The following is a 17,029-nucleotide window of genomic DNA, read 5'->3' as shown; positions in this document are numbered from 1 at the left end:
GTATATGAGACGTTATGCATACATTATATGCATACTACACCATTTTATATAAGGGACTGAGCATCCGCAGGTTTTGGTGGTGGGGGTGGGAATCAAGGTCCTGAATAAGGAGGGATGACTGAGTTCTTTAGTAATGAGTGAGTGTACTTTAGCAAAGTATACTTGAATGATAGGTTTATACCCTTTCCCTTCCACCCCCACGTCTGGATCACACACTTTTGAAACTGCAAGAAGATACAACGCTCTTTAACATATTGTTTATAGTTCTGTGTGGTTGCCGTGGGTGGGTTATGAGCTCTTCATCTCTGCATCGTCAGTGCTGGGCAATGTGTGTCACATAGGGTGAATGTTCAGCAAAGAATTACTGAAGTCCCCTAAACAGCCTAGAGAGAGGTTTGAATGGTCTCAAGAAGCTTATATAGAGAAGAGGGCCTAAAATAGAACTTGGCAGGGTAAGTCATTTAGGGGACACGAGAGTAATCAGAGGGGATAAAGAGGAGCTTGCCTTAACAAGGAGTGAGATCTCCTTCCGGGACAGAGAGGAAGGGCATTGAGGAGACCCTTGCTCCACATCCTGTGTCACCTCAGTAAATTAAGAAGGTTGTCTGCTGAGTGCGAGAGGGATGTGATAAAAGGATAAAGGAGAGAATGGAATGAAATTTGGAATAGCTACAGCAGGGAACTTGACAGGATGTCGAAATAAAAGAATTAAGAGAGGTGCAGAAAAGGCTTAGAGGAAGGCCCACAAGAAGAGATTGGAAATTTCTACTAGCTTGTTACTTCCCCCATCAATATTCAGTCTAGCTAGGGAGGAGACAGCAAAACAAAAGACGGATGCTGTGGACTGAATTGTATCCCAAAACATTGAAGCCCTAACCCCTAATGTAAAGGTATTTGGAAATGGGGGTCTTTGTGAGGTCATGAGGGCAGGACCCTTGTGATAAGATTAGTGCTCTCATAAGAACAGGAAGACACCAGAGCTCTCTCAGTGCCATGTAAGAACAGAGACAGCAGCCATCTGCAAATCGGGAAGAAAGCTCTCACCAGGAACTGAATTGGCTGGCACCATGATCTTGGAATTCCCACCCTTCAGAACTGAGAAATTTTGTCACAGCAGCCCGAGCAGACTAATACAATAGTGATAATCAGACTTGCAAAGAGAGTCCAGCCTGTGTAGAGGCTGAGAGAATTAGTAATGGCTAGTGATGACATGGGGAGCCAAAGGAGCTAATGGTGAGGGGGAAAAGACCCTGTCATCCACATTTTACTGATGGGAAGGCTGGGCCCACAGATGCAAAGCAGTGATAACTGCCCAGCAGTACCAGGCAGCACCAGGACCAGAACTCAGGTCTCCTGGCTGCTGGCTTCAAGCCTTTCCCACAACACTGCTGTGTCCCTCTGGAGTCTTGGATTATCTGTCATGGTAGGGAAGCTTACTACGCCAACAGGAAACTGCTTCAAACATTTATTACAATTTTTACAGATTCTAAGTTCACTAATAATCCTGCAACGTGTGCTGGTTTAACGAGACATGAGGCCTGGGACCACACCTCTGACCAGGCCAAGCACTGCTGTCCAGCAAGCACAGGTCTAAGATGAGGCCGCCTGCTCAGGGGGTTCCCAGGTGCAGCAGCTCAAGACCCTGGAGAAGGAAAGGGCAGCATGGAACACCCTGTGTGCACTGGCCTGTGCTGGGCTGTGGATGAGCTGCCACTTGGGGTGGCTTCAGACTCTGACTCCATCTTGCAAGCCCCAGGGAACACTTCTAAAAAGGCTGACATGATCTAGGTGCCTGAGAGACCATGACAGGGATGTGCTGGGTTTCCGTGGCTTGAATGCTTGATCGAGTGCCACATTTTTCAGTCACGTGGCTGCAATGCAGAAAGGCATGAGGAGGCCTGGCCTGGTGTTAGGAACTGAAGAAGTGGCCCAATCCCAGGTTACAACTGTTTGATCCAGTGCCCCGTGGTTTCCAGGTGGCTGTGGTAGTGTGGCACAGTCTTTTGGTGTTCTCTTGTTAACACCCTGTTCCGTGGACAGCTCTTTGTGTTTCAAAGCCATTTAAAAGTATCTGCAGGTTTTCTTCTGGGAACTCTAGCTTACACACCTGCTTGCTCACCGACGCTGGTTTAGACCCGTCAAGTTCTTGAGCTGATAAAGGGATGGAAACAGAGTGATGAACTCTTGCCCTGCCTCTAGGATGCCAATGGGAAAGATCTAGATTTTCAAGGTGGCATGAGTGGTTATGATACAGAGATCTGACATACCAGGGTCCTGGGAATCAGCACTGTTTCTTGATGACAGTATAAAAATAAAAAGGTGGGATATTTGAGATCTAGAGATTGGGACTGAACGACTGTCAGTCTTACTATTAGCTTTTCAGTCTAAGGCTACAAAACTCCTTGGGGTCAGTGACACACGTAAGAATCACAGCGCTGGAGGTGGATGGGCAGGGATGAGCTGGGCGGTACTCACTGTCACTGCTGCTCCCATAAGTCCTTGCGCCAGGGCCTCTCCGGTGGACTTCACCTAGGAGGGGTCAGAATCAGGTTCTCTTAAGCCCCCACCTCTAGCTGATTTGATCTGCCTGGTGGGGCAGTAGGCCTATTTGTCCTGACAGGTAGAGTCAAGAGGGCCCTGTGGACTGGAGGAGGAGCTATGGACAACACAATCACAAACGGGCCAAGTGTGGCTCTTAGGGAAGGGCTGGGATGAGGAAGAACCACTCAGGTTCCCTGGGAAGGTCCTGAGGACTGTCAGCTGAGGCCGCAGGGCAGCAAGAGAACAGACAGGTGACCAGTGTGGCCTGAGGGGGACAGTGTGTCTACTGAGGCTTCCCAAATGGCTAGCCCCCAGTTACCTGCTTGGCAGTGTGGCCCATGTTCATTGCATCCTTAATTCGGTTTTCCAGGAAGCGCCAAGTGTCCTCAAAGTCTGGGGAGGAGTCCTGCATCATCACCAGCTCTGTAGTGTTGTAGATGCCAGCCAACACAGCTCGGCGGGTGTACCAGTTAAACTGCAAAGAAACCCATCCAGGAAGGTGGCTCACCACTATTGCTGTGGGTTGGGAGAAGCCTGGAGTAGTTCCTACTCAAAGCCACTGGTGCTCATGGGCTCCCTCCTGATTTCTTCTTTCCCTCACAGATACACATGGCCCTCTGGACAAGACTGCTGTTCCCAAACTAGGCTAGGCATCAGAATCATCTGGGAGATAAAGACGCAAGCTCCTGGACCCAACCTCGTAAGAGTTTAGAGTCAGTGGGTCTGAAGCAAGTGCCAGGATCTGGATGTTTAATAAGCATCCCATGAGACTTTCCTACACCCACTCGGCTTTGGAAATACCAGTGAAAGCCTAAGTCTCAGGACATCTAAGCTCCAGGGAGGCTCTGTGTTCAGCCAGTTATGACCAAACCTTGGTGTGTTCATCGGTGAAGTGAGGGCTGAGACAGGATCACGGACAGACTGGAACACCTGGGAAGAGCTGAGAGTTCAAGTCCTTCAGCAACTTCCAACTGTCCCGGCCAACCACTCCAGAGCACTAGGTCAGCTGCTTCATGTTTTATCCCTCTAATTTCTTTACTTTCTAATTTTATTTTCCTACCATCTCTGTTGGTGGTATATTTCCACATGGGGGGAGTTTATTAAAGCACTTTGTTAGAACTGTGGTGGGAGCATCTCTTTGCCTCCCATCCTGGATTCCACAAAGTATCATCACATATTAATTTCTTTTATGAAGGTATATATATATATACATTTTAAATTTCCTACCAGAAACATGTAGCATTAGCAAGTCAGATCCTTTCCTGGTACCTGTTTAAAGGCATATTGATCTCTTAGCAAAGCAGGCCAAGATGGGCTGCGGGGGGGGGGGCAGTTTCCTTTTAAAGCAATGGGAGTCTCCAAGGCATTCTTTTTTTTCTTCCCCAGTCACTCTCATAAAAGACACATACTGAGGAAGTCTGCTACAGAATCTAAATCTTAGTAGACTGAGGGGGTGACTCCTCATGGCAGCCCAATCACAAGGCCCTCTGATGCCCTGTGTTACCACTCCAGGGAGGAAGGAATATGACTGGTTTGTGGCTAGAGCACTGGTCCCTGAATGAAGATGACCTAGACCCCACTGTGGCTTGTTGAGGGACCCTCCTCATACCTTAGCCTCTCCTTTCCAAGATGGGAATGACACTGCAGTCCCCCTGGAGGGACTTGTTATCAAAGAAATTTCACAAACTTCTTGAGGAAATGCTTGACCCAAGCCTTTCCCAGGATCCTGTGGGCTTGCAGAAAGCACTCACATCAGTGGACTGGTCCCCAGCGTAATGCCACATGTCATCCACCATGCTGGTGAGCAGGCTCAGGCTGGACGGGATGTTGTGGGGGAGCATGAGGACACTGAGAGCCTGAGGAGAGATGACAGAGGAGGAGGTTCTGCACACCAGTAGTAACAGCACGTAGGTGGCTGGCGCCTCACTTCTCCATGGAGGTACAGTGGGCGCCCACTCAGCCCTCATTCTCAGACGCACCATCTCCACCCACTGGTGTGAGCTCCTGGCATCTAACTATCCCGACTACAGCTGACAAGAGCCAGGGCCGATCCTACCCACAGCTGGCCCAGTCAGATTCTGAATCCCTAGCATGTGGACTTGGGAATGCAGACAGCCAGGTGTCGCCTGGTCTCTTTGAGTATTGAGAGCAAAATGGGGGAAGCATCCAACTCTGCATCATGGAGGAAGGAGGAGAGACAGGAGGGGAGTCTGAGGGTAGTTTCCAGGTCCAAATTCGAGGCCACTCCCAGAGCCCAGTAGCACTCCTGCCCCTGATGCTCTGCTGCAGCCTCATGATAAACTCCTTCCATTTTTTTTTTCCCTTGACTCGAGTTGATTTACCTGAAACTGAAAATCCTTCAATATATGCGATGGCACAACCCAGAGTTGCCTCCATTAGCAGACTTTAACTCCTGACAGTAGAAGGGCCGGCCACTTTGCCAACTAAAATCCACTGACTGGTCAGTGGGAGCTGGGCAGAGACATCCTGGATTAGCTGAAAAGTTTTCTTGAAGTAGCCCAGAAGGAAACATGCCAAATAAGGAGGCAGCCAGAGCCTAATACATGCAACCTGCACTGCTTTAAATGCTAGATGAAGTGAGTCAAGCTGGAGATCAGAAAATCAAGTGAGGTAAGTGTGGGCAGGGATGGGTACGCTGGGGTCTACTCCCTCACACCCAGCCTGCTGTTAGGCGCACGGCCAGTGTTCAAATGTCTGACAACCGACTGACTGAAATTACATGCTCAACGGTCTCCTAGCTGGGCAGAGGACACTAGATGATCTCTGGGTCCTCTCAGTTCTGAAGTGCTTTGACTTTCTTAACTGAGAGAATGGCCCACAGTGATATACTTTGAAATAGGAAGAAAGGAGTTTCAGAAAACCGGGGGAAAGGCCTTTGGAATGAATACTCCAATTCTCAAAGCATCGCACTGTCATGCTGAAAAGAAATCCCAGTCCCCTGAGCTCTAGAACAGGCCTGTTAATGACAGTCAGTAAAATCTTTTGACTTTTCTAATCTCCTTTGTGGATTCCTCCTCACTGAAGACCTGGTGGCACATCCAGGCCACTAAGACCCCATCCAGGACATGATCTAGGACTCACTCACATTTCCAGGAACTGAGACACAGATGGCTCAGAGGCACTCTCTTTGGCTCTCCCAAATCTGAAACCCAGATCTACCAAGTGCACTGAGTATCCCTGGGTTTGTGGAGATTAATGAGCTAACTTCTGAACAGTGTGCCACGTCCTCTAAGTAAAAGGTGCTAAGAATCATAAACACGAATATATTGTTGCCCTGTGGCCTGCATATGGACTCTGTACCCGGGGCCAATGCTCAATGTACGGGATCAGCATTCTCAGTCTGGTTTCCACTGCATCCCTCAGGAACTGGTCTGTCTTCCTCTTCCTGGAAGAGGGAAAAGAAAACAGAGTGTCTCTGGGTCAAAGGCATGGGCTTGGTGCTACACGGTTTACTCAGTCCTAGCGGCGAGGGTCCCACTGGCTCCTGAAGAGACAAGCAGCTACGTTTCAATCCCATCAAAGCAGCAGGGCTGCTCAGGGCTGCTCTTTTGGCTCTGCTTGCACTGGCCCCCTGGGGACAGCTGTGGGGCCTGAGTCCCTTGAACCTTAGCTGCCACCCTGAGCGATGATACCATAAGGACTTACTCTGCCTGGCCCAGCTGTACCAGCTTCTGCTCCTCTTCCAGCACACGGGTGAGTCGAGCATTGCACTGGGTCACAAAGTGCAGTATCAGCTCACTGCCATCATTCCCAAACATGCTGGCGGCTGCACTGGAGAGACCCAGAGACTACAAAGGGGGAGAGGGAAAATAGGAAAGTAGTGGGCAGGTGGAGTGGACTCTGCTGCCTGCTCACCACCAGTGCCTCTTCTTCTAGTAGCAGCAGCTTGATTTTCAGCAGGACACCCCCCGACTCCTCTTTCTTGGTTCGTGGGATCTGCATGAAGCGGATCACCAGTCCCCCGACTACTCCATCAAGCCCTGGGGTGTGTTTCAAAGCAGGGGACCCAGACTTGGATAAGTGGAGTTCATTCACAGCAACCAGGTCAGAGGTGTGCTCATAGCCAAATGCAGCCCTGAGAGGCCCCCTCCAGACTTTTGCTAGTACCGATGGGAAAGAAGTACTCTCTTCCCTCTGGGGCTGCTGAGCCATTTTCAGTCTTGTCTGGGAAGCCCCTGCTGAGAATGAAGCTCACAGAGGGGAGAGCGAAGATGTGCTGCAGAGACAGTACCCAGAAGCACAAGTTCAGAACACTGAGCTACTTACAGACTTTTCTGTTATTAAATGAGCCAAGTATTCCCTTTCCTGCTTGAGCCAGAGCTGAGTTTTATTAATTTTTAAATATATAGAGTTTTTTTAACTTTATTTTCTTTTTTGGGGGGAGGGTAATTAGGTTTATTTACTTATTGTTTTAGTGGAGGTACTGGGGATTGAACCCAGATCCTCCTGCATGCTAGGCACGAACTCTACCACTGCGCTATACCCTCCTCCCCGCAGAGCTGAGTTCTGACACTTGTAATCTACAGTTGTAACTATTATAAAAAGGGGCTCGGGAAGAGCGCTCATAACTCCCTTCCTCACCAACTCACTTACCCTAAATCTCTTGGAAAGTAGGTCTCTCAGTGGTTTAAAACAAACACACACAAACTTTTCTTAATGAATTGTCAAGGAGTTAACAAAGCCACAAAGATCCTTTGCTATTCCTGACATACAGCAATCACTGGGCATCTAATGTAGGCAGAACCCTGACAGCAGCAGGGAGAGCAGAGGAGGAACAAAAAACCCCAATAACTCTGAATTCCCACCAATGGGAGTGGGGAAAGTGCCTCTCTTTTGGTGGAAGTACCCAGCCTTTCTGGAGGGCAATCTGGCAATACTGACGTCAACATCAGAGTTGCAGCAGCACCAATACTAAGGTTGGCTACGTGCTCACTGTGTGCCTGGTGCCGGCTAAGCACAGAACATACACGACCTTGCCGCAGCCTCACAGCAACGCCAGGAGGTGGATATTACCATCATCCCCATGTTATAGATGAGGAAACGGAGGCTTAAAGCTCTTAACCACCAGGCTATACTGCCTCTACTACGTATGTAACAGGAATCTCAAACATACACATACTCTCCGGGCCAGGTATTGAGCTATTGTCTCTCAGCTCCAAACCTGCCCTTCCATCCTCAGCTGTGTGATGCAGGGGTTGGGGCCCTGCAAGCCATACTTCTGGCTCCATGTTAGCTCTGCCAATAGGGTCGCTAGAGGGAGACTGCAAGGCTGGAGGAGGAAGGGACTGGCTCCTTCCGGATTACTTCCTGTCTGCTAGCAGTTTGTGTGAGCAGTGTCCTTCTTCACAGCAGCAGCTGAACCCAGTCTGCAGCTTTCCCAACACTCCCAGAACTAGTTTCATCGAGCCACCAACCTCTCCCTGCCCTCCCCACCGCCCCACCATTTCCCCAACCCCCAGAGGTCAGGCACCAGCCCCAAGAGACCCTTCCTCCAAGCTGAGAGATGCCAGCGCCAGCTGAGCAGCACACTTCCTGAGTTTCACCTCCACAGGGGCTCTCCCTCAAGCTTCTAGCTTTAATAATTCCAACTCTTCCCTTTGTTCCCTTCGCCCTGGGGATGGGAGCTACTTCCTACAGGTGTTACCTCTCTGATACCTTAGTGTTCTTTTTATCCTTTCAGTTACCTGGTTACCAACTTCACATCTAGTTAACAATTCTTTGTATTAAATTCTCTCTATTCGAGTAGCTGGTATTTCTTCTGACTGATGCACTCCCTGAAAGACTAACTCCACTTCTCAGAATTTGTCCTAAAGAAATCAACAAGAAATGTACTTAAATGTCATACAAATAGGTCTGTAATACTAAAAAAAGTTGGAGTGGGGATGGTATAGCTCAATTGGTAGAGTGCATGCTTAGCATGCACAAGGTTCTGGGTTCAATTTCCAGTATCCCCATTAAAAATAAATAGGTTAAAAAAAACTAATTACTTTCCCCCTCAAAAAAAATAAAAATATTAAAAAAATTGGAAATCCAAATGTTTATCAATTGAGTTCAAGTAAATACGATAGGCATTATGCAGCCATATGAATGGAGAAGTGCAGAGTGAAAAAAGCCAGGTAACCATAGAATTTTCAGTACAATCAGATTTTTCCAAACAATTCTGTTACATTTCTGCCCTCAACTGGTTCCACACCTTTCTGTAATGATTCTTGCAAACCTCCTCTGCTGCCTCCACACCTTTGTCTCCTCTCACTCTTGCCCAACTTCAGGTTCATGAGACAACCACACCTACTTCACAGAGAAAACAGAAGACATCCCCTGGGAACTCCTTAAAGATTCATCTAGAAACTAAACCTGCAGCTGTCTTCTCGAACTTTGCCCCTAATACATGTAAGGCCAGTCTTTCCACCTGTTTTCCAGATTTCATACTTCCTGCCTTCAAGGAACCTCATATTTTTTATCTCGCCACTTTCTCTTGGATCTTCACCGTCACCCTTGTGACTGCACTGTCAGGCCAGTATTCAAACACAGCCAATTTCCCCCGCTCGGTACATACCAGCTCTCTTCTACCTTTGGCTGCCAAATGCTTCTCCACTTCCTTACCCTCTACTCACTTCCCCACCCACCCGTTACTTCTGACTGGTGCTCCCCTCACATGGCTGCTGCCGCAGTGACCAATGTCCGATTGCTTAATCCACATTCTCCTGCTTTGCCTCCAACATCAGGCTACTCTACCTCCGTCTTCTTTGCCAGCTCATTCTGTTCTGTCCTATCCTAAACGTCAGAGTTCCCCAAGGACCTAGACTCCTCTCTTTTCACACGACACTCTGGGCACACTCACACCACCCTCGGCAGTCTCACTCGCTTCTATGGTTTAATTACCGCATACATATGTCGATAATGCCCCGACAGATACTCTAGTCCAGGTATTTCCTCCAGCTTCAGATCTGTATGCTTGAGGTCTCCCGTTGGTTGACCCAAACACCCGTCATACTCAACAAAGCTCAAGACTGTATCCATGACCCTTCTTCAAACCTGGTCCTCTTCCCATGGCCTTCATCTCAGGAAATAGCACCACTATGTACCCACACATGCAAGCTGGCAGGCAACGCGAGTGCTATTTTGTCACTTCCTCCTGTGTCATTCTTTCACCAAACCTACCCACTTGCCTCTACGTTCATTGCCAATGGTCTAGGTCAGAAAGCCCTCATCTATTGCAGATGACTGGCAGCAGCTCCCAGTGACTCTCTGCCTCCAATCCATTTTTTACCCAGCAGCCAAATGATGGTTTTGCCATGTTAAATTTAATCCAAATCTCCAATTATTCTTAGAATAAAAGAAAGTCTAACTCCTTAACGTGACCTTTGGGACTTTGCCTGATTTGGCCTCAACTGACCCTTCCCCAGCCTCACTCAGATCAGGTCTCTCCTTTCACTCTCCATGTGATGGTTCTCCCCGGTTCCTCTAATGTGCAGACTTCTTTCTACTCTGCACATGCTGTTTCTCTGTCTGGACTTGCCTGCCCCCATCCCCGCCAAACCAGGTAAACCCCACTCATTCCTCAGCTCCCAGCTCAAAAGCCTTTTCGCACCATGTGCTCACCCTGCCCCATATGAGGTCAGGTCCCTCCACTGTCATCTCCACAGCACCTTTTCCTGACAGCACTTACCACATTTTATAAATGTGTATTTGTATAGATTTGATTAACGTGGCCAGACTGGAAGCTCAAAAAGGGCAGAACTGTGTCCATCTTGATCATTATGATGTTCCCTAGGACCTAGTACACATTTGTTCAATAAATATTTAAAGAATAATTAATAAATGAAAGGGTTTTTTTTATTTGAAAGAATAGATATCAAAATATTGATCTTTGGTGTGTCACAAATGATTTTTACATTCTTTTTTAGTATCTGTATTATTCAAAGCTTTCTCAATGAGCACACAGTAGAGTCATATGGTATACACATTTCACTTATATGACTTGTTACCATATGTGCTCTTGGGAGGGTGAGAGAAGACAAAGAGAAGTATTAGTTAAGTTTAAGTAAAGCAGCAAAGTTGTCCCCATGCTTGAGAAGACAGATGGGAATCTGTAATTCCTTCCATCTCCATCCTCACAGCCCTCTCATGGGATGGTATCCGACTATGTTTGATGATTCTATACAACAAGGCCTAAACATGAGCCCATGGCTTAACCTAAAGCAGTGGTCTGTTCCACTGCGAAAAGAAACACGGACTGTTAGACTTACTGAGAAAAATGAGGTGTGCTGCCCTTCAAGGTGGTGCCTTCTTGGGTTTTCAAACACCATATTTCATCAATTCTAAGATGCACAAATTTTTTCATTTTAAACAATCAGTATGAATCATATAATTGATGATGTGTCATAGTTTAATAGACAGCATTTTCCCTTTTTTAGTGAAGCATAAAATAATGGTGCTTCTTCCAATCAATGGAATCTTAGAGTCAATGAAATATGGCAGTTTTGATCATAAGCAATTCTTGCCTAATGAGCTGCTTTAGAATCTAACTCCCAAGAACCAACTCCATAGTATATACTTTTTAAATTAAAATATAATTTAAAAATAAAGCCATTTCCATTCTATTAGGGAAAAATAAACTAACCAACCCTGAAAATCCTGTAGCAGTGAGAGGCCCCAGGGCTCTGAGCTGGGCTGGAAGCAAGCGGGGAGCCCTCTGCTCTGGCTGGTGTGACCCCCTCCTGGCTGATCCTGGTCACGCTGCCCCACCCTCACCCATACACACCTGGGCTCCTTCTGCAATTGCCTCTGCCGTCCACCCATGGGCAGGCACGAACTCCAGGGCTGCCGTTAGGATGCGGTGCTGCAGCTGCTCCTCACTCTCATAGTCCTCCTCCTCCTCGCCACCTTGATCTGTATACCTGAGACCCGAAATCCAAGAGAGGCATGGGGACAGGGCCCAGCACACCTCATCTCACTGCCGGCTGCTGGGCAGGCAAAATGTGCCTGACCATAGACTCTGTGTGTCCTCTTAGAACATGTTGGAAGACTGTTAGTTCTGTTAGTATTACTGTTTAAATGCCCAACAGAGTAAAAGTTGTATCATCCGTCGCTTCCCACAGTCACTGAGAGAAAGGAACCAGTGAGCAAGGAGGCCATGTGACAGGAGGCACATGCTCTTGCAGCACACTGATTTCCCTGTTTATAGCCTTATCACACTGTTTCTTTATCTGGATTTTTGCCAAACTGTTGCTCTATGAAGACAGGTACAATGGTTACATTATTCACAGGGCCTGGCACAAAGTAAGTCCTCAAACAGTATTTGTTGAATTGAAATGAAAAGTACTTTCATCGGGAAAGCAGAAAAATGATTTCTAATTTCTAATTTCAGAGCAGAGGAATTTCCCAGTGGCAGGATTAAGAAAAGACAAAATATTTAATGTAGATATAAATTATTATTTCCTTTCTGGAGGGCAATGTGGCCCCACATATGTAAAAAAAAAAAATGTTAAATGTGCATATCCTTGACTCAGTGTGCCCACTGCTGAATCACACACTTTATCACATTATCTTTCATACCAGGGAAACAAATCTAAATATCCATCAATAAAAGATAGGTCAAATAAATTTTGGTACTGTCATTTGCTGGAATATTATGCAACCACTAAAATAATATAGACTGTGAAAAGACATTAAAGGCGTACTGTTGATGTTTTCATAGGGGTACACATCTATCAAAATCCATCAAATTGTGCATCTGAAATATGTGTAGCTTACTGTACAGAAATTATACCACAATAAAGTTGCTTAAAAAAAAGATATACTGTTGAGTGAAAAACCAGATTCTGGAACAGCATGTACAGTATACAGTATAATTAGTCATTTATAATACACATAGGTTTATATATGAAATATGCTTAGAGAAACATCTAAAAGGATATTCACAAAAATGTTAGCAGACTTATTTCTGGGTTTGTGATTTCTGGTAATTATTTGTTTTATTATTATTACTTGTTTTTTATTTTTATTTTTATTTTCTGGGCACCAGTGTCTGGAGGGATTGGGTCCTAGTGTCCTAGGCTAGATAGTAAAGGGTAGGAGGCAATGGGCTCAGGGCTCCTTCTGAGGGTCCAGGCACCTGTGTCCTTCAGGGTGGGAGAAGCTGCCCATCACCCTCAGTCTGCTGTTTCTGGTGGGTGAGCCCAACAGGGCAGACCCAGGAGCTACCCTCTTTCCAGAAGCCCCTCCTGACCATCCTTTGTTTTAATTTTGTGAAATTCTTTGTATTGTTTAGATGTTTTAGAATGTACCAGCACCATTTTCACGAAAAAAAAAAAAAAGGTTCCTTTCAGGATAGTCTTGAAAATGATAAAAGGTGTGAAGGGGAGAGAGCAGAGAGGAAGGAGAACAGACTTACCCAACCACACAAAGTGGCCAGAACTGGGTGGACTGGGGCTCTGGTGCCTACCTGGGGGGAGAACGAGAAGACTCTAGATGGGGTTCTTCCGTGCCTTGCGTCTCAGGATGTTGCTGAGAAAAGGAGGGGGGAGGTTGCTGCTTCTGCTCATCTGAAGATCTCAGCTGCATAATTGAAGCATGGAAGGCACGAGGCAGCAGGGCTGGTTGGCAGCGCGGCACTGAAACAGAAACTGGGCTGGTCAGTCAGACACACTCATCACAGAAGACCCTTTGACACACAGAGTGGTATGAGGGACGAGCAAGAGGATAATCAGAGGAAAACCAGAACCATTCATCCAAGTGTTGAATCCCAGAAAAAAATCTTGGGTAAACCTTGCGACAGTGACGTGGTGGCAAATGCATGAATTAGGAAACAGAAGACCTGTCTTCTAGATGTCTTTCCATCATTTGTTAGCTGTGTGGTAATGGGCAAACTATTTCATCCCAATGAGCATGACTTTAAAACATGCAAATTAAGAGTAATAATCTTTACCTGCTCAATGAGAGTGTTGTGAGGCTCCCTTCAAAACGAAAGTGATGTGAAAATGTTACATATTTATATATCATGGTAGGAGCACTGGACTAGAAATTAGAAGGTCTGAGTACTGACTCTCTAGTATTTATGTGGTGTCACTATCTGCTTTCTCATCTGCAATGTTGCAACACCCCATTTACTCCAGGAAAGGGCTTTTGGGAAGTACAGTATTGTTTCCTAAGCAAAGGCTCTTACTACTGTTTTTTTTCCCAGCATTTTACTATAAAAAAAAATTCAAACATACAGACAAGTGTAATTATGGCATGAACATCTGTATACCCATCACCTAAGTTGTATATATCTATCCCTCACACTCTTCATTTATCAATCCGTCTCATTTTTTGATGCATTTGTTGCAGACATCAGTGTTCTTTATCTCTAAACATTTCATCACACGTTATCAAGTAGAGTTCAATATTTACTTACTGTTCTTTTATTGAGGTGACATTTATACTCAATGAAATGTACAAATCTTAGGCCAATTCTGAGTTTTGACAAATGTATACACTTGCACAACTTGAATGCCTATCTAGAGATTAACATCACTCTGTAAAGGTCCCTCGTATTCCTTCCCAGTCATTCCCCATTCCCAGTCACCCCACACTGTTCTGAATTTTTCACCCTAGTCTTGCCTGTCCTAGAATTTCATTTAAATAGAACCATACTGATGTGTCCTATGCATGCATGTGTAAGATTTCTTTTGCTTAGATTATTTTTTAGATTGATTCATATTTTTGTGTCAATCAGCAGATTGTTACTTTTTACTGCTGAGTAGTATTCCACCAAGAAACACTATTCTGTTGAACACCTGGGCTGTTCCAGTGTTGGCTGTTATAAATAAAGATGCTACAAATATGCTTTTGTGGATATACGCTTTCATTTCTGTTGGGTAAATACCTAGGAGTAAATTTGCTGGGTCACAGGCATTACTTTTACTGAACATATTTAGTTTGGAGTTTTGTATAAAAACAACTTAAAAAGGGCACTCCTTTAAAAAAAATTTATCGACCAATTAAGGAAACAATGATTTTTAAAATAAACATAGCACATATGTGTAAAAATATCAATATTTTAGTATATGTACAGAAAAAAATGGAGCAAACATTCATAAAACTTTGAAAAGGGCATGGGAGATCTGAAAGCAATATTGTGAAACCACTGCAGAACATCATAAGATTTTAGGTAAAATACAGAATATTTATTATTTCATTAGTTAGATATTTATGTTACTGTGTCAATGCATACATTCTATTTATGGAAGGTGACACTGATTTTCCATTTATGGTAGTGATATAAAGTTTCCTCTTTCAAGTAAACGTCTATATTTTTAAGAACTCAAGATGTATAAACAAAAATACTGACTATATAGTGGGAAAGGTGATACGAAGCTATCACAGAATTATTTAGGCGGTAGGGAAATGACTGACTTGGAGGAAAAGGCGACTAGGCGCTCTCTGGCTGTTTCCCGAGATCAGGGCCCAGGGACTTGACAATGGAGTTAAGAGATTGAGTCCGCCAAGTTGCAACCGACGAGCTGCGTGACCTTGCGCACCCACAGCTCTCGCTCGGGGTCCCTCAACTTCATGAAATGGGAGTGACAGGCTCTTCCCTGATGCTTTCGTCCCTCACAGCTCGAGACTGGGGCCAGAAGCCAGCCAGACGGCCGATTCAAGGCCAGGGTGTCCGCGAGAGCCGCTATGCCCTTCACCTCACCTTGCTTTCGAGCCGACAAGAAGGCCTCTTCCGCCCCTCACCCAGCCCAGGTCGCTTTGCACCCCCTCCTCTTCCCTTCCTGCTCCCCGGCTCGGCCGCCCCCTCACCGGGCAGGCACCGCAGCTGCAGGAGCCTCCAACCAGCCCGGCCCAGCACACCGGACACCGCCGCCGCCGCCGCCATCTTGGAAACGGGCACGCCGCGGACGGCGACGCGACTGACATTGCAGAGTACGCGGCGCGGCCCCTCGGCGCGGCCACTCTCGTCCTCCCAGCGCCGCTGGGACCTCCTTCTCTCGCGAGAGGCGCGTGGCGCGGAGCCGGCTGCTGCGGAGAAGCCGGGAGCGAGCCCTGGGCGGCAGGTGAGCTCTGTGCTGGTGGTCCGAGAGCCTGCCCTTCCCTGACGGCCCCCTCCTGGCCTACTCTTGTTCCTAGATCCTCTCATTTCCCGTTCCTAGCCCCGTCCTTCGGAAGAGATGTGGCCATGCCAGCTCCCTGAGGATCACGGCGGGCTTTCACCCGAGGGAAGCCGGTATGAGGGTCCGGATGGGCCCTGCCTGCCCTGGGCTCCTGGCGTGGTGGCTTCTGCCCTTTCCGGGCGCTCTCATCTCCCTCTCTACCGGTTCTGGCTTGGGTCCCGGGGGACAGTGCGCTGAGGAGTAAGAGCACTGAGCTGGTGCCGGGAGACCTAGGTCTGAGACCCGCTTCTGCCAGTAACCAGCTGTTGTGACCTTGGGTTTCAGTCCCTCTTCGCAAACATTGAGGAAACTGAAGTTTCCGTCTTTGGGGGTACCTGGACCCCCAGGTTGTAATTTTGAACCTATGACTTCCCTGAGCCTCCAAGGTGTTGAGTTGGTATAATTGAGTTTTCCTAAACTTGCCAGATCGGAAGTACCATCAGGATGCTTGTTAATAAATCGAATACCGAGTTCTTTCCCCTGGAGAGTCAATTCAGTATAACCGGATATAGTCCTGGAATCATATTTTGGACAAACGTCCGTAGGTGATTTGGACCATCCGCAAGTTTGGGACAGGCTGGTGGCCTTTATGCTGACATTGAGTGCCAAGCTCTCTGCGTAACTCACAGAGGTCACGGACTAGTCTCTGAACAGATATGTAAATACAGAGCACTTCACAAAAATTGGAAGAAGTTAATGGTTTGGGGATTACGGATAACCAACAACAGGAGCTAAGCATGCCATTCTGTAAATTTCGTGCAGTTAGACGGTTGTCTTTGTATCTTTGCACACTCATCAACCCTAGTCTTTTCAGAACTTCTTGTTATCCCCTGAATGGGTGTAAGGGAAGCCCCCCTAAGCCAGAGCTACTTCCCCAGTGTTAAAATTTCAGATCCATATTTCTAGATTCAGTAAAATACTATTGATCTCTCTATGCGGTTTTGTTTTCTGAATTCTGTCCACCTATCTTCAAATGAATCTTTCCTGTGGAAATTCTAGTACTTAGATATCCTTTCTGAAACCCTTAACTTTGACACCTAATTGCCTGGAGACAGTCCTCCATTTCTTTTCCTTTGAGCTTCCTGTTTCTTTGCTGATTATCACCTTTTTCCCTCTGTATGTGAGCTTCAGTCAGTTCATTTTAGTTAAAAATTGCCCTTTCTGTTAACGGTCAATATTATCAAAATTTTTTATGGATTTGACTTAAAAGAATTTGGTCCTTGGTTTGAACCGATAGCTAAACTTTAGTCTTATTTTTTTCTTTGGGTCCCCTTCATCCTTAAAAGGAGCTAAGTGCCTCAAAATTTGATGTTTACTGGGTGCCT

At 46.4% G+C, this 17,029-nt stretch overlaps 2 protein-coding genes across 4 annotated transcripts in view; one reads left to right on the top strand and one right to left on the bottom strand.

Moving 5' to 3' along the window:
* Positions 1 to 1,450: 1,450 nt before the first annotated feature.
* On the bottom strand, positions 1,451 to 15,776 carry COQ9 (coenzyme Q9). 2 transcript variants are annotated; one of them, XM_072967426.1, is made up of 9 exons: positions 15,355 to 15,772; positions 13,010 to 13,178; positions 11,327 to 11,462; positions 6,208 to 6,350; positions 5,863 to 5,947; positions 4,293 to 4,397; positions 2,861 to 3,016; positions 2,476 to 2,529; positions 1,451 to 2,151 (listed from the first exon to the last, which is right to left on the bottom strand). In XM_072967426.1, the coding sequence occupies exons 1-9, from the start codon at positions 15,689 to 15,691 to the stop codon at positions 2,116 to 2,118; spliced, it is 1,221 nt and encodes a 406-aa protein (XP_072823527.1). In that variant the 5' UTR covers positions 15,692 to 15,772; the 3' UTR covers positions 1,451 to 2,115. The 2 variants fall into 2 exon arrangements, with proteins under 2 accessions (XP_072823527.1, XP_072823529.1); XM_072967428.1 differs by lacking the exons at positions 5,863 to 5,947; positions 6,208 to 6,350 and having other exon boundaries at positions 15,355 to 15,776.
* The window catches only part of CIAPIN1 (cytokine induced apoptosis inhibitor 1), a 15,622-nt gene continuing 14,045 nt past the window's right edge, over positions 15,453 to 17,029 (top strand). The window contains exon 1 of one of the 2 annotated variants that reach the window (XM_015248128.3): positions 15,453 to 15,608. The gene's annotated coding sequence lies outside the window, so the exon portion shown is untranslated. Of the gene's footprint in view, positions 15,609 to 15,641; positions 15,779 to 17,029 lie in introns of those variants that run through there. The other variant, XM_072967429.1, reaches the window with a different exon arrangement.

Source organism: Vicugna pacos, chromosome 9 (assembly GCF_048564905.1).
Source record: "Vicugna pacos chromosome 9, VicPac4, whole genome shotgun sequence".
In the NCBI taxonomy this organism is placed as follows: Eukaryota; Metazoa; Chordata; class Mammalia; order Artiodactyla; family Camelidae; genus Vicugna; species Vicugna pacos.
This window is presented reverse-complemented; position numbering and strand designations above follow the sequence as displayed.

Coding starts and splice junctions, on each gene's coding strand:
- COQ9 (XM_072967426.1), bottom strand. CDS start 15,691: ATGAGAGGATCTAGGAACAAGAGTAGGCCAGGAGGGGGCCGTCAGGGA. Junction 13,179..15,354: donor GCAGCTGCGGTGCCTGCCCG/GTGAGGGGGCGG, acceptor TTTCTGTTTCAG/TGCCGCGCTGCCAACCAGCC. Junction 3,017..4,292: donor CTGGGGACCAGTCCACTGAT/GTGAGTGCTTTC, acceptor GTTTCTTTGCAG/TTTAACTGGTACACCCGCCG.